Here is a 26,021-nt window from a genome sequence, read left to right as displayed (position 1 = left end):
ATTAGACATACCTATATATAGGATATACTTATCATATAGTATTAAAAAAAAATTGACCTATAATAGGTATCAATAATAAATTCCAAATCAATCATATCACAATATCCATTAGGTAACGAGTTATACATCAACAACAAACCGTTGTACTATCATAGATATATAATAGTATACTTTAGAAGTTTCAAGTACTCACAAGTAATATTATACAATCACAACAAAATAACTAAAATAGTTATTCCAGGTTTTTTTATATGTAATTTCGTCCAAATTTGAACTTAAAATGACTATAAAAATAAACTGTGCTTATGTATTTCTTAGAATTTTTGGTAACAGAATTAAATATTTACGTGAAATATTGCTTTAAATTTTCAATCCTTAGGTATAAAAGTTGAACATTTTAATAATTTTTAACTACAAAATAATTATTCAATTTTAAATTTGATAAATTTTGTCAAAATTTTAACTTCAAATGCTTATAAAAAAATGTGTACCTATGTATTTTTAATATTTTACAATATATTATTGCTATTGTAACAATATACCAGGAGCCGTGCATTAAATTTTCACGCATTTTTATCATACAAATAAAATTTTATTGATATTCATAGAAAAAAAAACTAAAAAAATTGAAAACTTACAATGTCTGTACACAGCTCAAAAAGAGTCAAATTATTTTCAAAATTTTATCGTATATAGAAAATGCTAATATAAATATTCAGTGAAAATTTCAAATATCTACAGTCATTCGTTTTTTAATTACAATAAAATAAGAATTTTGTCACATGAGAAATCGAGCGAATATCAAATGTTGTAAAAATATGAATTTCAAACGCTCATAAAAATTTAATTTGAGTTTCTTATAGACATTTTTTTTTTGATAAAGGTAGATTAACCTATAAGGAATCTTGTATTGCATTTTAAAATCTTAGTTCTAAAAAGAAAAATGTTTACGAGTTATTGACTCAAAATAATTTGTTAATTTTCGTGATTTTTACATATTTTGTCAATTTTTGAACTTTAAATGCTAATAAAAAAAAACTGTGACTAAGGATTTTTAATATTTTTCAAATCTCATTGTAACAATATAGTAGGAGCCTTGTATTAAATTTTCAAGTATTTTTACTTAACAAATAGAGTTTTATTGACATTCATAGAAAAAAAAACTAATTAAATTGGAAACTGAAATTGTCCGTAAACAGCTCAAAACAAATCAAAATATTTTGAAAATTTTATCATGTATAGAAAATGGAAATATATATATATATATTTCTTTTGTTTTTCACGGCGCTTTTGAAAACTATTGGAAAAATTTTACTTTTGACAACCCAAAGTACCAACTAGATTCACTTTCCTATCAGAAAAGGTACTGTTTAAGAATATCCAAGCACTTTTACTGTCCTAAAAGCTGATGACAGACACAAAAAAAAAATTTAAAAAAAAATTAAAAAAAAAAAAAAAAAAAAAAAAACACACATCATTGTAAAATCAATACATTCATCGTTCCACTCAGAATCTAAAATATAATAAAATCAGCACGATACAAATGGCGTATTGATACTTGATGCTTTTAAGTTTTAACTAGTACACAATCCATAGTTTAGTCGAAGGGGGCCGTTCTTACATTATCTGGTTAAAGTTAACCGACACTTAACCGGACATTGTAATGTCCCTAAAGGCCTAAACTGGTTACAAATATAACCATTGCGTTGCGTGTATAATGTCTATAATTCGAGTAAAGGTATTTCAAATGGTGAAATGTTATTAGGAAATCGACGAACTGTATAGTGTATACATTAAATTAAATTATAGACCACTAAAAATATTACAATATATATCAAAATACAACGATGAATGATCTATAAATAAAAATGTTGTACAATTTCAAATTTGTATTATTTTATTTAACTTTGGCGTCCCTGTAAATAAAGTAAGACGAAAAAAGCATTTAAAAATAGTATTTGATTTTAAATACAAATACTCTCAAAAAAGTATTCAAATACTGTACCCAAGTACTTTTTTCAAATGTATTTAGAATACGTATTTGAGTACTTAAAAAGTATTTGAATACTTTTACTCAAATACTTTTACTCAGGTACTTTACAAGACTGGTTATTTGTGTATAGTTGCATTTAATATCTAATGCGATATAATTTGTACTAGTTATATGTTATTATTAAGATTTTCGATATTTTACACATAATCTTGACACAGAAATGATATTTGTATATGATTTAATCAAAATTATGGTACTATTATGATTTGGGAGAAATTAAGATATTTTTACCGATTTTCACTAAAAAATCATGATTTTTTTCAAATATATTTCTAAGCTTGTGATTGTAATTTACAAGTGGTTTCATCATTATTTAACAAAGTATATAGAATAATAGGTACATGAAAAGTATCAGTAATAAGCATCCATGTACAGCGGTCGAAATGGCTCATGATAAGTGGAGGGATGCCTATTACAATTCAGATTTCCTGATATCATCAAAAGCATTCTTCTATTCTTCATCTAACAAAAAAGTAGAGGGATGCTATCACTCCGTATCCCCCCCCCCCCCCCACTTCGAGCACTGAGTGTAAGGAATTTATACCCCCTCCCTCTCATGTTAGTATTATATACCTATATAATTTGTTTAAACTTACATAAAAAAATTACTGAACCACCACGATGTAGTTAAATTAGGTACCTAGCTAAGTTATTCAAATCAATAAAGCCACAAATTGTTTCAAAATCTGTTATTTTTTATAGCTATTATTTTCAATTTTTATACGCAGGTGATTTTAACAATGCGTCGTGTGATCAGCTATGTATTTATAATCAATATGTCAGTGGATTTGAACTAGAAGTATTTTCATACATTACACCATCATTATAATCATTCAAATTAAAAAAATGTTCATAATATGTGGTACCTACAAACAAATAATATGTTAAATGTTCTTAATAACTTTACACTTCAATTAAAAAAAAAAATCAAGTATAGAAGCAAATTGTATAAGAACCAAAATAAAATAAAATATAAACCTTTACAAATTTATTCGATAGGAAAACGATACTCTTGAATGACTGATTTACGATATAGGTAAGTACCTCTGTACTGCCGTTAGTATTATATATTACATAATATGATCGTTCTCTATACCTGAGTGCAATTCGAATTGTCATAGGAATTTACTGTTGTGGTATTGTGGTAAAGTTGTGGCTCGAGTGGATTTATTGCAGGTACCTACTGCAATGGGCTAAATAACAGTAACGATGATTTGCGTGTATATGAATGTATAACCGTAAATTTAAGTAACTACGCTAGAAAACTTGAGATATTGAACTAAATAATAAGTTAGAAGGTGAAAAGTTTTGCTCTGATATCCGGTATTCCTCTCGACTTCTTGAACACAATTTCTTTTACAAAGTACAGTATAAAGTACATCGGTTTCGAGTCAGCTCCCAGTGCACGGGCGGAAAACTTTCCTGCTATCATTACCGTTTGATTTCGATCAACGCTCACCACCGTCGACTTTAACCCCCCTCCCCGTCATATTTGTTTTGATATTTTTACACACACACACACACACACACGCACGCACGCACGTGCGTATGGGTTTCACGACAACAATTTTAATAATTTAATTCATATGAAAAATGCACGGACAATGCGGATATCTTGCTCATGATAAGTGCAGTATAAATGTATAATATTATATTACGTAGTGTCATGCCAAATCGAACAGCGGACAGTGGAATTTTCTATATCCATTTATGAATGAGTTTTAATTAGCACGTATATTGTACTTATACCTACACGGGTAATTTTAGCTTGTCGCTACACCGACAATATTATAATATTATATCGTTCACCCGCCGTTAAAACAATAACGGTGATCCAAGATCAAGTCGGCAAGCGCGCCGTATGTGAAATATCTATTTGACGATTTAATCGAAGGTGTAATTTATCGACTATTATCAAATCCGCCAGACACACCCAACATATTCCGTGCCGGATACGGGTGGACGCACACCGCTGCCGGAGCCAGGGGGTGGGTTAATATATAGTACCCATACGAAGACTTTGGAATTTTGGTCGGAGAAACACTGCAACGTACAGTGGCTCGAGGACGCAACGGCGGAGGTGTTATATAGGGATATAAGGCACTTATATTATTATGTGCTTGAACGATGGGGCGGAGGTGAGTGCGCTTAGGATTCCGTGATTTATGATGAACCCGGCCCGAAAAAAGGATACCGTAGAGATGGAGAGATAATATAACGAGACTTTCTCTAGGGCACGTGTGCTTATATATATGCGTGTTTAAACAGCAATTAATACAGAGGGGTTACTGTGTGCCGGACGTAATGAGGTAGATCATTGCCGCCGCAGTATACCGTAGTCATTCGTTGCCATGGGGGAAATCACTGAATGAATGCACAGCCACTGCCATCCTTATTCCTATTTGTATCTTTCGTAAAAAGTGGTGCGATAAGTAGTAAAGAATTATAGAAACATAAAATATCATCGTAAATGGTTGAAATAGAATAATATTACTCACATCGATTGAATGTTTTTTTTTTCACACTTAAAATAATCTGACGTACAGGAAATACATCGTTTTTCAAAATTTATGTGGGGACTATTTTGTTTCTATTTTGAATAAAAATCGCTTTCAATGAAAGTTATCATCGAATTTTCGGATTCTTTTCGTTATTTGATCTGAACATTTTTTTTTTTTTTTATATATTCGGCGTTTTGTAAAATGTCAAACTAAGGGTGCGTAAAATATCATCTGTCTCGTTGAATCCTAAGCATATTCAATAATATATTTTACACCGTGACCGTGGGTGAAAAGTGACATGTCATGTCCTTTTTCCCATTACTACAATGTATTATAAATGGGCATTTATTATTCAAATGCATAAATATATAGTATAATATATTTGTATAACTTTTTTGTCAAAAGGATATGTGACATCACTCAATAAAATAATTAGAAATACTGTACGCCATTTATAAAAAGTTATATGTTATTTTAGTTTTAGTATTATTTGAAAATAATATATATATATATATATATATTTTAATAAACAGCAAAACATTATTGATGTAAACCAATGGAACAATATAGTGGTATAGTTTTAAAAAGATAGTCATATTTTATTTCTTCAATGAGTTAAACTATTCCCTTGAAAACTACATAAGTACTCAAATTACGATCTCGTTAAAATATCATATTTATTATATTTTTTATCTAGTAAGGTGCTAATTACAGTTATTTAAAATTGTTTAATTGTCTCATAAATTAATGTGCTTTTCCGAAAAAATTAACTTCTTAAAAAAAAAAAAATTGCCATAATATACTATCACTTAAGTATTGTGTTTATTTTTTATTATTATTTTTTTTAATCTACATTAAGAAAACATAATAATTAAGATTATGTACTATCATATTATACGTACTTGTATAAAGACAAAAAAATGTACATTCGATATAATAACATTACGTTTCTGTAAACAAATTGATCAGAATTAACATTAAAATATTTTTACGTTATAGCTTATAATGTTTAATTCGCTTGAACTATTACCACATAGATTATTTTAGTTGTCTGTATATTAGCATTAAAATACTTATTAAATGCAATAGTGTAAGTAAAATCAAATTAATTTTATAAAAATAAATATAGGTTTATTTAAATTTTTAATTATATTAAAACGGAAGAAAAATACGATGATTTGCCATATCAATGACTTTGTTATGCATGTCGATCGGAAATATAGAAATAACATATCATATTATTTCGATTAAGTATGAAGTAATGATGTCATGACGACCTTTAGTAATTGCAGAAATGTCCATTGTACTTGAATGAAGTGTCTACACAATAATTAAGTACCATCAGGATATTAGAAATTATAATAGTTACCATACCTGAAACCTGATAAGTAAGCACTGATCTCAGTGAATCTTATTATGATATAGATATTACGTATCGAATACAAACACGTATTTTAGAAATAACAATCAAATGAAACAAATTTTCATATTACTGATTTATAATACTTTTTATCAGCGATGCGGTGCGCGCAAATGTTTTTTTCTTAGCAAGTACAATTAATGACAATTTCAATTTTGTTATTACTGTACCATTGACATGCAATATTTATAACTAATTGTACAAACACGGAATATTACATTTTCATCGTAGTATAATAATAGTATTGTCGTCCGCTAATGCATCGAATAAATAAAAATGTAATGTTCCTATTGCAGTATACACGTGGACATGAATTAATAAATTTTACCATTTTGTGAATATAATAAAAATAAAAACGATTTATTGCTGAGAACTATCTTATCTCGTGAAATATAATATACTTAAATATAATTTTATAATACTTGGGATCAATCCAAAATTGTGAAATAAAGGTAAGTGAGGGCGTTTTAAAAGTTGTTAAACTCCTCAAAATGATGTATACATACCACAGACAATTAGTTAATTATTTTATGTGAGATTTTGTTCGCAATTTATACTTATGGCATAATATAGTTTATTTATATAGTTTAGAACCTAATGACCCATGCAGTTAATATTTTTGTGTAACAAAAACATTTCAGTCCATTAAAAAAAAATCTTGTTATTATACATCACTAGCCAAATTTTTGTTTTATCAAAAAATATAATCTGTTTACTAGAAAAACCAAATCGTGAATACCTTTTATTATACTCTGTTATACTGACATTATATTATATTATAAGCAGAGACCGCGCGTATAAATGATTATTTGTGTGAAAGCTTGAATGTAATAATAAAGCAATAAATTATTTGAAACTAATAATGATAATGACACTGATATTTACTCATTTGTTAGTCGTAATATTCATATTTTGCATAAGTTAATTTGCAATAAATAATTTATACTAATTAAACTATTATAGCTTATAAAAAATACCCAGATCTTGTGTTTTTGATAATTTATTGTTAATATTATGTATGGTGTTATTATCATGAGGTGGTCGGTCACTTTTTACTGAATTATTTATTTAATACAATACAATAATGTAGGTAGTCCCTTATTTTGTTATGCGGCATTTGGTTTTACGATTAAAAACGTATCGATATCTTGTAGAATAATTGTACTTCTGTACCAGTCAGTAGTTATAATAGAATTAAAACATACGATATGTGTTGTAGTAAGTAAGTACGAACGTATATAATTAACAACGCCCACGAGATTTATATTTTTTTACACATTATCTAAAGTTTACACAGACGTGTTTACTGCGGGATTAGAGATGAGAGAGAGCCAGAAAACAAAATAGTGTTTATAAATCATTTAGAGAATAATTATTTTCGTTTTTCCAAACAAACAGTAATAATTGGTCGTATTTAGAGTCCAAAATGTCGTTCGAATGGTGGGCCGATTGTTTAAAAATTATTGGACGTCGAACATCACATAATTTCAGGCATAATGTCATATTATTTAATTAAAATCACTGGCTCGCAAATAAAGTGCATAACATAATATTTACATTTAATTATTACGATGGTACATTAAAACGCACTATAAAACACTATGAGGATTATAATATATTTATGTTCATATTTTACGGTTTTTACCTCTGTACTTTTGATATAACACAGAAGCATGGACCGGTGTCAAGACATGTTGACGGGGACCATAACGAGGAGGTGGCTGCGTAGGTGGCTGCTGTTGTCGCGGAGGATAACGGTGACGTGTAGCGGGTGAAATGGGTGGCGTTGGAGGACGGGAAGGACGATGAGGACGTGGAGGTGGAAGATTTGGAGGAACAGGAGTAGGTACGTGTCGTGTCGGAGGAGTCAACGGCGGTAACGGCGTTCAACGGTGACGGTGACGACAACGACGTCGTGGTGGCGGTGGTGATCGCGACGGCAGCGGCGTGACGGTGCTGACGCGCCGTCATGTCTCGGGGACGCGCTCACGCCACGCACCGGCGACGGTGCGACGTCGGAGGAGGCGGTGGCGTCGACTGTAGCAACTGTAGCACGGACGGCACGCGGACCAACGACGCGGCGGGCGCCGCAACAGACGACGGTGACGACGACCACGACGACGGTGACGGCGACCGCGACGACGGTGACGGCGACCGCTGCGAGGACGGCGACGATGGTGACGGACACGGAGACGCACGCGACAACGACAACAACGACGACGGTGAAAATGATGACGAAGACGACGAGTTAAATGAGGACGACGAGTTCAACGAAGACAACCGTCCGGCAAGGGCTATCGCAAAAATGGTCTTTGACGACGCGATACCGGCGCCCCGGCGCCCCGGCCACCACATCGTCGTCTTGTCGTCCACGATCCGAAGCTGGTGTTATGACTCTGTACTTGCGGGCGTAGCGCTGAGCTTCGGGTCCTTATTGGCGGCAGTTAGTCACACGAAGCCGGTGGCACGGTGGCCGGCGGGACGGAGACGCGAATTGCCTTTGTTATGATGGTAATATACTATTATTACCGTTGTATAACGTTATTACAATTAAAATATTGGGCCGACGGAAGGATGGAACCACAAAACGAATAATGCGTTTTAAAACAATCTCATTTTTTTATTTTTCGAACAAAACGTCGATAAACATTCAATTTTGTTTAATATGAAAAATGAAAAACAACCGACGTCCGAATGCCACGCGCGTGTGTGTCAACCGAAATCGGCGTGCGTGTTGTACGTAGCGTTTACGCAGGGGGACGCTGTACCCTGACTGCAGGCCGCCGACGCGTCCTACGTTTCGACCCCAACTACGCCACCGCGCGTACACATACGCCACACCTGCCACCGCCACCCGTCCCCCGCTCTCGGTACAACACATGCGTCCGAGCGACCGCCGTTTTCGGCCGCCGCCGCCGTCGGCGCGCGCGTGCCGGCCGGTCGGAGCGGCGAATATACGCGCGCGGTGTGCCGCCGCCTCCGCTTTTCGCGTAGCGCGCGCGAACCGCCAGCCAAAGACGGACACGCGCGCGCGCGGGTGCGACGGCGGTGAAGCTTGCGGGGAGAGCGAGAGAAAATGATCGCGCGCGAAAGAGATTCGGAACGGTAGAGCGGGGGCGTGGGCGGTCCAGTGGTGGGGGTGTAGAGCGGAGGAGGCGAGAAAAAGAGAGACACCGCGAGAAAGGGAGAGTCGTCGAGAGCGTGCGCCATCCGCCGTTCCACACGCCGCAATTGCCTCACTACCATCTGCACCGCCGTCGCTGCCACCGCCATCGTCTTCGCCGTCTTCTTCTTCTTCTCGTATTCTTCTACACCCGCGACGACGGCGGCGGCGGCGGCGGCGGCGGCGGCGGCGGCGGCGGCGGCGGTAAGCTTGCGGTTCTCTCTCGCGATCGCTCGCTCGCTCGCTCGCTTCCGTCCACAGCAACGCGCGCGCTCTCGATTTCCTACCGAAACACACGGTGTGGTCGCGAGAATTATGTTTGTGACAACATGACAGATTAGCGTCGAGGCCGTGTGAGTTGAAAAATGTATATCCCGCGCGCTGCACCGAGACAGAGTCGTAGTCGTATTCGCTATTCAATTGGTTTGCGATTGAAATTTATGGTCGTCATTATGCGTCGCGTCGGCCGGCTTGGCGTAGGAATTTTTTTTTTTATTTTCTGATTTTCATACTTCCATCGTTTTCTCTTATCGTCATAAAACGTTTGTTATTTTTTATTAACACTATATTTCGTGGCAGAATTCAATATGTTTTACCGTCATTATAATTTGGTCGTAAGTACGTATCGGTCGCCGTCAAAAGAGTATCACACCATAATAATATTGTCGTACGGTCATGGGTAGGTAGTATTATTATACTACAAAAAATGTCCAGCGCGTTAATGACCAATTCAGTCCACTTGCCTTGTTTGTAACACGTCAATGATCATCACAATATTATGATGTGACATAACGAGTCTCGTAAAGAAAAAAATAACCTAAGGAATATTCGATTTTATATCCTATCATCGAATTTCACCTAACCTAACCACTGTTATGTTTATGTGCACTCAGTAATGTCGTAAATACAATGAGTTCATTAAACATTCATGATTTCAATTTTACGGATCGTAACATGAGTAAATGATGCTTTTGCACTGGCATTGCATACGGAATTATTATGTACATATAAATGAAATATAATTTATAAATAAAATAAATAGTGTGTTTCATTATCATTACCCAATTATAGTATATTATTCATCACTTATAAATAAATACAAATGTATAGATAATAGCTATTTGTATTTTTTTTTAAATTAAAAACAATCCAACCACACAAATATAATATAATATGATTATGGATAATATATGAATACAATAATAATATTATTGTTTTGGTCTGAAGAGAAATTAATTTTAAAATAATAATGAAACCACAGTGTTATCCGGTTATCGTTACTAGTTAACAATCTCATTAATGATTAAACCAAATAAAGATACATCGTATTTTCACATTTTGTAGAAATAATTATAAAATGTTAATCTTGCAGACAATATAAGTGCCTATTAAATACAATTTTTATTGTAAAAATCTGTATTTTCGTTTTATCTTCACATTTCCAATGAATATAAATTATATGTTAAATTTAAATTTTAAAACTTACTGTTTTTAAAATAAAATGTTGTGAAAGTTTGTATAGTTTATAAAAGAATTTTTTTTTTACTTCGTTTACCTCGTCAAGACTTATACGAATAATATAAATCTAAAATGAAATCGATAATAATAAAAAAAAATGGAGATAATGTAGCAAAATATCGACAAACGGAAATTGTTGGGAAGTTTTTGGTAAATTTTTGGTACACGGTACTCCGTGTCGTGTAGTTACCAAAAATTAGTGAATTATTTAAAAAAATTCCACTAACTAGCCCACTGATATCATATAAAATTCATGTAATATGGCTGTGCGCCTGTGCGTATAAACTATGTGTTCCAAAAAACGATAATTTGTTAATATCATGGTTTTTTTGATGATTAATGCAGGCACGGATCCCGAGCAAAGACCTGGGGAGAGGGCCCAACAATTTTTTTACAACACAAATCCAATTATAATAAAATATTATACTTTACTAAAAATGTTTTCATAGTAGTAGGTATAAGTAATCAACGTGGTTAATAAACTATTGATTATTTAATATATAAAGCGACAATGTGAAAAGAAAATTAGATTTTTTTTTATTTGTTACTTAATATATAATATTTATATTTATAAAAAAAATATGTCTGGGGAGTGTTCAACAAAATCAATTTTCAAGAAATTCACTCAATACTGAATTTAACTGTAAGAACAAATAATATTAACTTGTCCGTCACTTGTAGGTTTTTTTTCATTATTTGTATTTTAAAAGGAGTTACGAGCATTTTTAAATTTTTATACTAGGTACTAAGCACTGCAGAGCTTACCAGCGTATGATCTCAGAAAAAACCGACAAGAGATTGATAAAATGCATTATGCAGATAATATAATTCATACCTTTAAATTTGATAACAGTTAAATTTACGTTTCCACTAATACTAACAACACAAAATGAATTCTGCTGAACGCTAATTATTCTATATTGTACATTTTCAAGACTGAGACATCACGCCATGCGGACGTCACGTCATCTTAAGTTCAATATTTACTATTTAATTATTTTTGGTTAATATTCGTTCATAAAACTATTCAACTTTAAACTAAAAACAAACATTTATACATGTATCTAATAATTTATTAATTTGTTAGTAAAAATGTTTATATAATGTAGAAGTTTAATATCGTTTTCACAAATGATTGTTTAGTATAATGGATAATTGTAATATTTTTATTAAAATTGAGCCACATTAAAAATAAAAGTCTAGACTTGAGATATTATATTATTAAACCAAAGAACTTTATGATTCGGTTAGGGAATAAGAATTTTGTACTTAGCTAGAAAATGTTATCTAAATCAGTAAATATTTTATGTCTGATCCTAAAAATAAAATGAAAGTAGTAAAATCCATATATGTATTTTTTTATGCTGTTACTCGTTCTTTTGAACTTTTTTCAAATACTTTTACAGCCATAACTCAGAAAATATTTGACATCTAGCTTAAAGTACACGTAAAATAACTTATTAATTTTTTCAAGTAAATCTATAATACTTAAATAAAAGTGGGTGATTTTTCTTTAAATATTATATAAGTACCTACCAAGGTTCAAATACAAATATTCAATCAAATTGAAAGATTGTTACGATTCTAACAATTTAATTTACATTAAATCTTGTATTATATTTAAATATTCTTACGAGCTCATCATAGACTAAGTTTATATAATAAATAAAAAATAATAATTTAACACTGATAATATTTATTTTTGTAACGTGACTATTAAAAGATAATCTTATTTTTATAAAAAATAAATATTATAAAAATATGAAATATTTTTTAAATCAATAATTATTAAACATCTTTATTTTTTACTGGGGAAATATTTTTTTTTATTGAACTTAAAAAACATCAATAACAAAGGTTATTAGTTTTGTGCAAAATTACATAGTCATTATTAAAAATACAGTATTTGTATGGTGTTCATTATATATGATTACAATTTAAATTTATATTACAATTTTCTTTAACAGTAGGTTCAAATTTTGTCGTATAAATCGGATTTTTTGAGGAAGGCTAACATGTTCGATATGTTTTCACTATCTGGTCCTAGAGCTTCATACATTAAGTTGGATGGGATGTTGTATTTTTTTAGATCTTCGGCGTATTGATAACACTCAGTAATTATGTGCTTCACTGTTAGTGTAACCCCACAGACTATACATTGGGTGGGTTATTTTTTGGCCATGAGGTGTTGATGAGTCAGCCTTGTGTGACCTATTCGGAGACGATTTATAAGAATTTTTTACTGGGGAAATATGTATTGATAGTTACTGAAATTATTTTCTTAATTATTTTGAATTTTAACTATCAATTTTGAGTTAAAATAAACTCCAACAAACTTTATGTATATCTAATATATTTAATTATTCTAGTTATATAATACAGCTTTTTATTGCTTATAAGATATAGCAGTAGTTTATAGCCTTATAGTTAGGTATTTGTAATGTTATTTTTGTTTTTAAAACCGAAATGTTGAAAAAATGTAAGTACTCCACGATTTTAAAGTTTTAAATAGTGAACATCGTATTATCTAAATAACTTATTAATACAGTTTATTGAAAAAAGATAATAAAAATATTAGAATATCTTATATTTCATTTTATTGGTTAAACTTTAAAACTAACTAATACATTCATTAAATTATAAACTTAGATTAATGTGTTTAAAAAAAAAAAAATTAAAGAATATATTTTTGAGTCTTTTGAAGTTTAATTACTGTGATATTTTCTATAAAAAGTCTTAACAAATTATGTCTCAAGACAAGAGCTAATTGACAGAAAAAGTTAGTTGATTTTTGTTAATTTAAATTCTTATTCGAGTTTTCCGCGTCAGACTGTATTATTGTGTTGGAAAATAATTGTGTCAGCTAAATAGTTTTAGAAAACATTCGTCTAAAAAAATATATAAGCAATTCATAAAAATAACGACCTCCAACTAAAATGCAATTCCAGAGTAGGTCAGCGAATGAATACAATATGAGCGGCTAGCGTAACCCTAAAAACCTGCACTATATACATTTAAATAATATATAAATACATACTATAGGCGTAATATAGTACACAACTTTGAAGTGTTATTTTTAAGTGACATAATGTATTTATTTTTTTAATAGTATATTTGTATGCCTTTTATGTTACAGAATTATAATCTTATCTTCAATCTTGTATGAATCCACATTTCATTTCATGACAAATTAAACGTACCTACCTACGTATTTATAATATTGTAGCCTGCAGGTATATAATAGCATTGTGTACTTACATGTTATTAAAAAATGTAAATTTGATTTTTCACTTATATCTGACCTTGTTCACCTATAGATATATTAGGTTTATAAAGAAAAAGAACAAATATATATGAAAGTGAAAAGTTGTCAACTGTTATAATAAATCTATATTGATGTTAATCGTTAACATTTTTATTTTAAAAACACGTGTTATACAAAAATTCCGTAAATTCTTTCTGACGGTTTAAAAATAATATTCAGAAACTTACTATAATAGGAATATAATATTGTTAATTGTTCAAATACATAAATTAATTCAAAACAAATAAAATGTAGGTATACCCAATGGTTTAAATGTTAGAATAAATATATTATTTTTAAAAATATTAACATAGGCATAAAAACGTACAAATTAACTTAATTTAATCCGGATAATCTCGATTTATAATAAGAATTTTATGTAATTTATTTAAAACTTATAATTAGAGTATAATATATATTTTAGGCAAGTATCTATATTATCTTTTTAATATTGAAAAAGATAATATATATTTTAGGCAAGTATCTATATTATCTTTTTAATATTGAAAAAACGGCGATTTGTTTTAAGTACCAATTCCCATGTAATTTGTGGCAAACTTAATTTCAAACCTTTTTAATACACCTAGACTTGTCTACACTTTATGTATTATTTATTTTACTTTTTTTCATTTACTCTCCAGTGACTCGATTTTTTCTCTAAAATCTAGAACCTAACTTTCTAAATTTCCTTTCAAGAATCTGATACATATAATACATTACGATAATTATAGAAATAATCCATTATATTTTATATTATATTTTTATAGTAATACAGTTATATTATAAATATATGATCCAAAAATATTCGTATGATAATTTACTAAAATTGTCATTTTAAAATGTTTTAGAATTGTTTTAGAATTGTCATTAAATTGATTGTTATAATGAGCATAATTTTAGGTAAATATATAGGGTTATGTTGTATACTTGTATAATATATTTAAATGTAAAAATTCTAAAAATCAGAGTTTGAATAGATTCATTATTTAAGGTAAAAATTGGGGTGATCAAGCTTGGCGAATTACTCTGTATATGATTTATAAATTCTTCTAAGTACAGTAAGTGATGCGGCTGAGGCGGAAGTAATTTTAATGCTTTCCCTACCTCAAATTATTGAAATAACACAGAAAATAAGGTATTAAGATAAAATAAAATGTTGATTATAAAAATTTAAAAAGATGAACGAACAAACAATATTGATATAATCAAAAACAAGACAATACATTTTTGTAATTAAAAATTTTTAAAATACAATTAGGTCGTTTAATTACGTCATAATATCAAAATAAATTATATCACTCGTATTAATTTTACGATTTATAATATAATTTTAGGTATGAAAATATAATCATACAGTGTAATTGTTGAATACTCAGTTTGTTAGTAGATTTAAGTGATTTCTTTTACTTTTAAATTTATTTAACATTTAATATGGAGTCTTCAAGTACAAAAATTACTTTCGAGTGCCCTGTTACTGTTTAAGGGTTGGTGAGAATTTCCAAGTGGAGAATAACTAAAACTGTTTTCAAATTAAAACAATTATCATTGTTTTGAAATTATTTACATTTAAATTAATTTTTTAACTAAAAATCATAAAATATTATTTTAATATACAGATATTAATTAAATGTCTTTAATTTTGAAGTTAAAATTTGCATTTACTTTAATGGTTTTGGCCTCAATATACTTTTTAGTTATTTATTATTTTTTAATGAAAAATAAAATGGACAATATTTTATTAGAATATTATGATATCAACATTAAATATTTTTTGAAAATCTAAAGATAATCTACACAAATTAAAAATAAAACGTGTTCCATCGTTATATTATATTGAAATATTTATTGAATGCTTAAGATTGTTAATAACTATTATGTTCATAACTGTTTCAATAATTTTTTCAAACAATTTTATCAGGCAAAGTAGTAAATTAATAGTTCCAACTATAAATAATAATCTATTATACTAATTAATAGGTAGGCAGTTCATATTAATTAATACGTTCATTTAATGTTATTCAATACATTTAAATAATTTTTTTTTTTAAAGTTCAAATTAGTGTAAAAACTATATGAAGAATAACTTCAACATTTCCAAGAAACAAAAAATTATCTTTTAAAATTATTGATTGAATTGTTTACATTAATAAATTACGTCCACAACAATATTATTGACTAGACAATTCTGCTCGTAGACATTGTGCGTGCGTCAAAAGTTAGGAACTTTAAGTCTCGGGGTTGCCAAAAGTTGCGTATAATAATTAGTTGTTTCATCCGAGGTTCCGCGTTTTAGAGGTTACCAAGATACTATTCAGTGGTATTTAAGGTTTTCATTATTATTATTAATAAATAGTACCTATACAATAATATTATATTATGCATATCATTCGAAAAACGTACGTCTTTTAAATAACGTACGTTTCGTTTAAATAGAGTTAATCGATATGCAATCCAAAATCTACATCCTTCAAGTGCTGATGAACCTTCGTTCCTTCGAAACAACTGATTCTACTACAAGACTGTTCGACCAACAATAATAATCGAAAACATCGATATCGTATTTTTAAAAAATTTTTTTTTTGCTGTAACCGGGAACAGAAACAGTGGCTGATGTAAGTGACCGTTTTGGACCGGGTCCATGTTTTGGTCGGTATCCGCGTTTGATACCGCAGCGACGCTTGTGCGCGTAGGTTTTAATTAAACGCGAAAAAAACTGGGGCCGTTGCGTAATTGCAGGACGGTCGATTTAGTCGTGCTATGTCGAAAACGAACGCTTTGCAGTGTACAATATACATATATATATAATACGTGTGTCTGTTTTGTGTATGTGTGTGTTTGGTTTTATTATTTTTTTGGCTCCACCGTCCAATTACGGTCTCGGTAGGTACTTTTTGAAACCGTTTCCCCCCAAAACTCCGTCAGCATTCCGGATAACGTTCGTCCGTAAACCTGCGTTGAACAAACAAGATGCACTTTAGTGTTTAGTCTTATCCGACATGAGACATTTGGTCTAACAAGTTGAAAAGTTTTCATCTACGCGATGTGTTGTTATTCCGTAAAAATATTATAATATAATATAATATAATATTATTTATTACGGACCTATAATACGTATAGGTATACATTTATATCATAATAATATATTAGACTTGAGAACATCGACGAATTAAACATCAATGCCCGATAATTAATACAAATTCACGATTTTATATGCGACACTCGTATCGTAATTTTAATTTAAAAATAAAAAATAGCCTGACTTTACACATAAATTAAGTCATTTGGACGCATACGTTTATCAAGATTTTTGAGGCAAGATATGTATAACCTTCGTTACAATTTAAACTCATTAATCTAAGAATTTCCCATTTAAAAGAAGGTACATAAATTAAAACTTATTATTTCTAAATATAACACACAACTTTAAAATTATCAAACAAAAAAATTAAAATTAAACATACTGACAGAAATATTGGAGGAATAATAAAAATAAGTATACACTTTAGCTACCTAATTAGAAACTTGTATATTTGAATAATATAACTGAATTGAATAATATTGAATGTGCGATACAATTTGTATTCTTGGTACATGTATAATTTGTCGAAGGATTTTTAATTTTGTTAAATATGATTTTAAACTACATAAATAAATAAAATTATAATTAAATATAATTGAAAAATAAATAAAATAAAATTGTATCGTAGATATAATCAAAGGTTATGAACTTATAAAATAAACTTTATTATTTAAAAATACGAGTAAAAGGGAGAAATCGTGATCAAGTTTAATATTATAAGTTATAACCGAAAATAATTTATTTCCCAGATGTCTGACTTTCTCATTAATTTTATAATAACACACTGTATAAGAAATGACAAGTAAATATTGAGCCTGGGTTCTGTTGAACTAATAAATGTCTCACTACTTCTTGTGTAGTTAGTGAATACGATACATTATATTTCTGTATGTGTGTGTTATGCAAACAGCGTTCAATGGGAAATACTAATAACATTTTTAATGACATGAAATATAAATACAAGGTGGTACGAAACCGTCAAAGAATATGCAATGAAGTATTGATACCATGTATCGAATGTATATCGTATATTATACTATACATAAATGATTATAAAAAAAAAACATGCAAATTTAATGTTGGCGTTTTACTCAAAATGATTTATTTTGGATTGATTGGCAAAATCGTATTAAAAGAAAATTTGGATGATAAGCATGAAATACTATCTATACGCCTGGGTCTAAAAACATCGTCTAAATGATGAGGCCTACAGTAAGAGACTGTAGCGATCCTTTGGAACTACATTCACAAATAAATTATAAACCCTCAAAGGACGGGAAAAGACAATAGTTGAAACTCAAAATATACCCCACACCCATATCTACATCCAAGTATAGACAATGGAGATTACAAATTGCACTGCACAAAAAACTAAAATATAAAAATGTTCATATTATAATATTTACAATTCTAAGCTACAAAAAAAAATTAACATGGCGCAAAACACAGTATTTGGTAAAATAATAGTCATATAGATTATGGTCATGCCATTGCGCGGTATCATGCGACTGCATCGGAAGAATAATTATAATTTCCCACTCCCATGGTCGAACAATGTCTTTTAAATAAATATTTATGATTTATATTTTTTTTTCGTTTTGTAATAATTAAAACAAAATGAGATTACCACATGGTAATAAAAGCGATTCAACAATAAATTAAAAAATATATGAACGAGACGTTATAGGAGTACAATTTCTGAAACCTTAATAATATACGCGATCCATGGGTAAAATAATTTGTTTTTCTTGCGCTATATTATTATTTTAATGCGTTTCGTCGTACGCCGAACTAGCGATTTCACAAAAACATTGCCATTAAAGGCGTATCGTGAATGGCGCATCTGTCGTTTACTCTGCAGATTTTGGATACCGGCAACGTCGAATGAGCGTTAGTTTTATAGTGATCGAAACACTGAAGAAATGTGGGTGAGTTGGATGACGCGTTATCCTATAAATGTGTGTATTTTATGACACGCGTATTTCCTACATGCCTAAATATTAAAAAAATTGAAGCCTTTCTATATTCTGTATCATACATGTGCGTCATAAAAGTGTATTGTCAACGTTATTGTTGTTATTATTTATCAATATTATACGATAGAGAGATTAACAATAACTGTCATCTGGAAACATCGTCTATGGAACGGAATATTTTTATATAACAACTCAAGTCCATTATTTCTTGAATCACAAACTATTTTGTAAAAATACAGAAACATAATATTATAAATTACACTGCACATCACGATACACTGATATATTTTGCTAATGCACTAAATAGTAAACAGCAGGTAAATAAATAGTAAATTATATTTCAGCGTATTAAAAATGTAGCTACGTTGCTTAAATTATATAGTATGTATATGCTATATATCATATTACCGTGTGTGGTTAAATGGCCTGGACGGTCAATCGAGAATGATCTCAAAGTCGACCCAACTTTGTTAGAATTTATTATTATATATTTAGTAGCTCCCCTAAAAAACCCCGGTGACCACTGTGGATAATAGTTGTATATATTTTTATGGCTCCCACAGTGAAACAAATATATTCTCAGTAGATCTTTATCCAAAAAAAGCTTAACTAGCCCTAATGTATACTGATGGTTTATACGACGATAGACGGCATATTATATTATGGCACCACTGCACCAGCAAGAATGAAGAAAATTATTGGTTTTGTTATAGGCAAGTATTATTTATTATTATTTATTACAAATAGTCAAAACCTAAAGACAATTTGTGGCACTTACAGTATAATTATGTGACCTAACTTGAATTCAAATTATATATGAAATAATAATTTACTTACAATATTATGCCGAAGACGTAAAAAATTTAAAAAAAAAAAATAATAAAAAAAAAAAAAAAAATAGGTATATTAGTTGTAAATAAAAACATTAATAATCATTATAGGAATAATAATAGTGTAATGCGTAGTTATATTAAAACAAGAATCTACTTGATAATTTTTCGTTCCAATATTACATTTTGAGTAGATCGTCATTAAGGCAATTATATGATACATAAATAATTCGTACTTGTTCATAAATATGGATTTAAACATTTCTCGCCGTTGGAAGTTGCTAAAGAAATTGATAACAATTTAAGCCCAAAAAAATCACCAGGCTATGATGAAATTAGTCCAAAAATGCTGAAAGAACTTCCAAGGAAGGCTATTATTCATCTTACACACATATACAACGCTATTTTGCGCATGGAATACATTCCAGAACAATGGAAACGAGCACAAGTGATCATGTTACTCAAACCAGGAAAACCGCCTGAAAATGTCGCATCATACCGACCCATATCACTCCTTCCAAGTTTATCTAAACTTTTAGAGAAACTTCTGCTTAAACGCCTAAAACCGATTATAGAGAGAAAAAATCTTATACCAGAACATCAGTTTGGATTTCGCAACAAACATTCGACAATCGATCAAGTACATCGAGTAATTAATGTGATTAGTAAAGCTCTTGAAGAAAAAAAGTACTGCTGTGGAGTATTCCTTGACGTAGCCCAGGCTTTTGACAAAGTCTGGCACAAAGGATTCCTTATCAAACTGCGTGATCAGCTACCACATACTTGGTGTGCACTTCTTGAATCATACTTGACCGACCGTCAATTTCGAGTCGTACACGAAGAAGCAATAACCGAATGGAAAGACATATCAGCTGGAGTACCGCAAGGTAGTGTTCTAGGACCTATCCTGTACTTACTCTATACGGCTGATATACCAAACGATAACAACACAACATTAGCTATGTTTGCCGACGATACGGCAATTTTATCAACACGTAATAGTCAGCTCACTGCAACTGATAACTTACAGAAGTCAATTAACAATATATTTGCCTGGACAAGACGTTGGAAAATTAAGATCAATGGCGATAAATCGGTGCACGTTAACTATACGTTACGTAAAACCGAAAATATTCAAATAGTATTGAATCAAACACCAATCCCACAAAAAGATTCAGCAAAATATCTTGGAATGCACCTCGACTCTCGTCTAAACTGGAAACACCACGTCTATCAGAAAAAAATTCAAATTAAAGAAAAAATGCGAAAACTTTATTGGTTAGTCGGACCCCGCTCCGAGTTAACCATCGAAAACAAACGTCTACTGTACGTAGCAATTATAAAACCGATCTGGATTTATGGCATTCAACTGTGGGGTTGTGCCAGTAAGTCTAACATCGATATAATACAACGCTGTCAAAACATCGCTCTTCGGACCATCACTGCAGCCTACCGGTTCGAAAGAAACAACGCAATTCACCGTGATATGATGCTGCCTACAGTAGCAGACGAAATTCAAAGGTTTGCTCGCAAGCACGAGACGAGGCTAGATCACCATGTCAATACACTAGCCATACAATTATTAGATAACTCCAAGGATATCAGACGTCTTAAGCGTCTGAAACCATACGACTTAGTTTAAGATATTAAATTAAGGCAGGAGCCACTTCATTGGAAGTGTCTCCATCAACGTGTAATATATATATTTTGTATCATAGTATGTAAAATATGTATAATTGTCAAACATATTTATAAAGACCTTTGGGTCGTTTAAATAATAAAGCCCCAGGGCATTTAAAAAAAAAAAAAAAAATATGGATAAATGTGATTTACGCAAGATTGCAACCACATTAATTTGTCATAATTTATTTGCATAATGTTGATGATATAAATGTAGATATAAGTCAAATTTGTCTTTGTAAGTAGTTTGCAATTAAAAATTGTTGTATCGTAACCAAGGCCCGACAATAACTAAGTAGGTAATAAGAAGTAAAAGTATCAAGTTACCAATTAGGTCTTTGAGTTCATAAAGAAAGGTACGTCTAATTTTAGTGTAATACCACTAATAAGGCTCTACAGGTTTTTGCAATCACGATTAAATAATCGTTAATAGGTTTAACATGCATTTGTATAAACTATAGCTATATATTATTATACATATATTAATAAATTACTGGTTATTTTTGTAATGTTCATGTTTAAAAGAAAAACAGAAAAGCAATTTATTCAACCAACAAAATATGTAAAATATACATCGATCAATGTGCTGTTTCATCAAGAATTTTGTATATTATGTCATAATTAGAATTTAAAAACTCCGTAAGTTATATTATTATGTTATAGAAGAAAAATATAATAAATAAACGTTATTGAATAAAATAATAATGGTTCAATATAGATTGGTTATTTGTGATAGATTTGAGAGAAAACCATAAATGGAATGACGGCAATAATTATGATACACTTTGCATTAAAAACGTAAAGCATGGTTCCATTTTTTAACTTTAGAATAATTTTGTAATTGGATTGAAGATAAAAATAAATGACGATGTTATGTCAACAAAATCGACTTAATAAATGGAATTTAATAATTTTTTTTATTCTATTATAATTTATTTTTCAAGCCAACATTTCCTTAAAATAATAAAACAGATTTATAAAACATATCCATTATTACTTTTTTCCTAGAAAACTGTATTACCTATAAGTGATTATTCTTAATTCATAATGATAAACATAATACATAAAGAACTACTTATTATAGAAGTAATTACTTTATAATATCAATTTTAATTCGACACAACGTTTCGCACTATCACCGTTAAAATAATTTTCTAGAATTTTAATTTCATTGTATTTTTACAAATATCTATATTTTACACACTTATTTTGATATTTTTTCGTAGGTATACGTCTACGTAGGTAATGTTTTTGACACAGACCTTAGCTATATTATAGCTTTTAGTCTGTGGTTTTTGAATTAATTGCCAATATGTGTTGATGATTCATCAGATAGTATTAGTCAATGGATTTGTTGGTTGACGTGTAAAACCGAATTGAAGAACTTCACATTATATATTAGTTCTTATATTTTTTTTTCAGTAAAAAATACAATTTGTACGTTTGATGATTGACATTCGCTTGCAATAGTGTGATTTCTTGATGTATTTAACAGTTTCACGATCAATTAGTGCCCAAAAAACCATCTAACATATTTAAAAATAACACATACTGCTATTTTTTCAACCAATAACGACATTATCACATCAGCGCATCATCCGGATAATTGTCCTAGTGCCCTACCATTAAACTCAAAAACAAAATCAAACCTGTCTCAAACAAGACCAAGTACCTAGGTATAATCTTAGACAGACGTCTAACTTGGAAACCTCATCTATAAAATAAAAGAAAGCTTGCCAACAACCCACTCCATCTAAAGTTCTTAAAGCTTCTAAAGTCTTCATTAAAATATCTAAAAATCAAAATTATGATGTATAATACAATGATCAGACCGTTTGGTCATATGGCATCCAGATTTGGGGGCAAACAAAACCCTCCAACGTCCGTTCCATCTAGTCTTTTCAGACTATTTCTATGTGCCTTATAACTGGTGTTCCATAGTACATGACCAACATTCAACCTCACAATGACTTAAAAGTAAAAAAATATCCCAGGCATAGATAAAATCCACTATATCCGATTTCATACTAAACTTAATTTTAGTATTAACTCCCTCATCAAAAATATAGCTACTCTCTACATTCCTGATAATTCCCCCCCCCCCCCCCCCCATAAAGCTCAAACGAAATTTGAATCGCGATCTACTTTATTAGTGCTTGCAAATCGAACTAAATGTTCGCAGTTATTACTAATGGGTGACTTCCTCAAAAGTTATTTTCATGTTATGTTTTTATTATTGCATACAAATTACTTAATGTGCTTGTTTGTAGGTACATATTGTTTTACATTTTAATAATAATTAAAAAAAAAATAATAACACGAGGGATACCACTCTCAAATAATTTGACCTTTTCGACGAACGGTCTTCAGTGCAGTGTTTTAAACTGAACAATTTATTTTGTTTTCCAATAGTTATTTGTTCCGTACCATGCAGCACTGTTCCGTAATGAGAAAAACAAAACAAGACTATGTAGTTTTCACAACGTTCTTCGCCTACGGGGCAGTATAGGCCACTCACTGTAACCTTTTTGGGTTATCTAGTTCTTTCTCACTGCGCTACATAATTTATACATTTGCATAAAAGCTCACTCTCGGAAATTTTCAACTCGATATAAAATGATTGATTCATAAAATAGCCAAACACAGTGACGTCAATATTATGGCTTCGAGTGTCCGAAACGAAGTTTCCTGTAATGTAGTTTTATATTATTATATTTTGCACGAAACCCGCGAAACTCCTGGTCAAGTGTGGTATATATTAATATTATGATATATGTGTTGTGTGTTTAGGTATACCTACCTAACTTATTTTAGGTACGTGCACCAGTCATATACTATGACCATGTAGATATGTTGTGTCGTACGATCACAATATTACCTATGTTACACGCTCACAGGTGGTCATCTTTCACTCGTGTATTTGCCCGTCAATCACTGTCGATGCGTATATTGGTACACGACATGCAGTGCATATTATATACCTACGTCCTATATAAACTATACGTATATACGTGTACCTATGTATCGCAATAAATATACTGATAACATAACATAATAAAGGTATTATTATTATTATTTTATATAAAATGTAGGTATGGTAGGTACATCATATTATTATATAGAACGGCCGATGCGAGAGACGAATAAAATCGTTGTCACCGAAAATTGTAATAATAATAATTAATAAAGATAATATTATCGAGTTACGCGTGGTCGACGATGATGATAATAATAATAATATAATATTATTGAATGTGCATATACGAACCAACCATGCCACCGACAATATTGCGGTAATCATTACGAGCGAACATAGTGTTAATCAGAGGTGAAAAGTCACACGCACACCACCTATAGTAACTACTATAATTTGTCGCATTCCAAAACACAGTCATTCGTTTGTAGGCTGCAGATAATACCCACGAATTTCATTGCGAATGACTTCATGCGAGTGACGGTATTAAATTGTGTGTAAATAATATGGTCATTCATTGTACTATATTGTAAATAATGACGATTATAATTTACATTTTAGTTTTCAGTATATTATTGTATAATATACGATCGACTGATATATTATGACCCGTTATTATGTCTTGTTTGTGTATTAACGGAAAATACTGTTATAGTGATGGCGAGCGGATTAGCTGAAAGATTTGTTGCATCCTGTACCTAGATATTATCTGTCATTTTATAACAGAAATATACGGATCGACTGATTTATCTTATACGTGTTATATATTATTAAAAATAAAAGACACGTGGAACGAATTACAAAAATACGAAACCAAACAAAAAATTATAGCCAACATTATTCGCACTAAAAAAATATTTAATAAATGCGTAAACTCTGTCTTCATAATAATATTATATAAAAATACTTGGAGAAAATTATAAGCTTTTAATCAAACTATAAAATTAAATTCTGACAATCGTTCTGCACTATTTAAATTGATCTTACCGTTATAGTATTTTGAATATAAACATCGTTTATTATTTTCCACACAATGAATAAGAATTTAATTAATGCCACTAGCTGAAAAACAAAACAAATAATAATATGCAATTTCTATAGAATTTCCGACTTCTATTCAATCACTCATTTATTTACCACCTGATATGATAATGTCGGTACTAATGGAGATTTGAAGATTTCATCATTAAAAAGGTGGGTAAGTGGATGTCGCTCTGCTGTACAGTAGGTTAGAAGTGGGTCACTGTATAATGGACAGTATTAAATTTGAATTCAATGATATAATATCACTGTATAAGAAAAACGATTCTGAGCGGAGACGGTATATCAGTCTATGTATTAGACATATAATATATACTTATCTATGGTATTAAAAAAAAATTGACCTATAATAGGTACCTATAATAAATTCCAAATTAATCATATCATAATATCTATTAGGTACTTATAAGTTATAACGCGTTATACATCAACAAAAAACCGTGGTACTATCATAGATATATAATAGTTATACTTTAGAAGTT

The 26,021-nt window shown here is 30.5% G+C and overlaps 1 protein-coding gene across 8 annotated transcripts in view; it reads right to left on the bottom strand.

Annotated features, from left to right (window-relative positions):
• Nucleotides 1–26,021, bottom strand: part of LOC100165930 (small conductance calcium-activated potassium channel protein) — a 398,891-nt gene that overhangs the window by 104,837 nt on the left and 268,033 nt on the right. The window contains exon 1 of one of the 8 annotated variants that reach the window (XM_008182752.3): nt 7,620–7,964. The exons of the other annotated variants lie outside the window; for them this stretch is intronic. Coding sequence (XP_008180974.2) covers nt 7,620–7,649 — 30 coding nt within the window. The 5' untranslated portion in view covers nt 7,650–7,964. Of the gene's footprint in view, nt 1–7,619; nt 7,965–26,021 lie in introns of those variants that run through there. 8 annotated transcript variants of the gene reach the window in all.

This window comes from Acyrthosiphon pisum, chromosome A1 (genome assembly GCF_005508785.2).
Source record: "Acyrthosiphon pisum isolate AL4f chromosome A1, pea_aphid_22Mar2018_4r6ur, whole genome shotgun sequence".
Classification (NCBI taxonomy): Eukaryota; Metazoa; Arthropoda; class Insecta; order Hemiptera; family Aphididae; genus Acyrthosiphon; species Acyrthosiphon pisum.
Note: the sequence above shows the minus strand (reverse complement) of the source record. Positions and strands in the feature narration are given on the sequence as shown.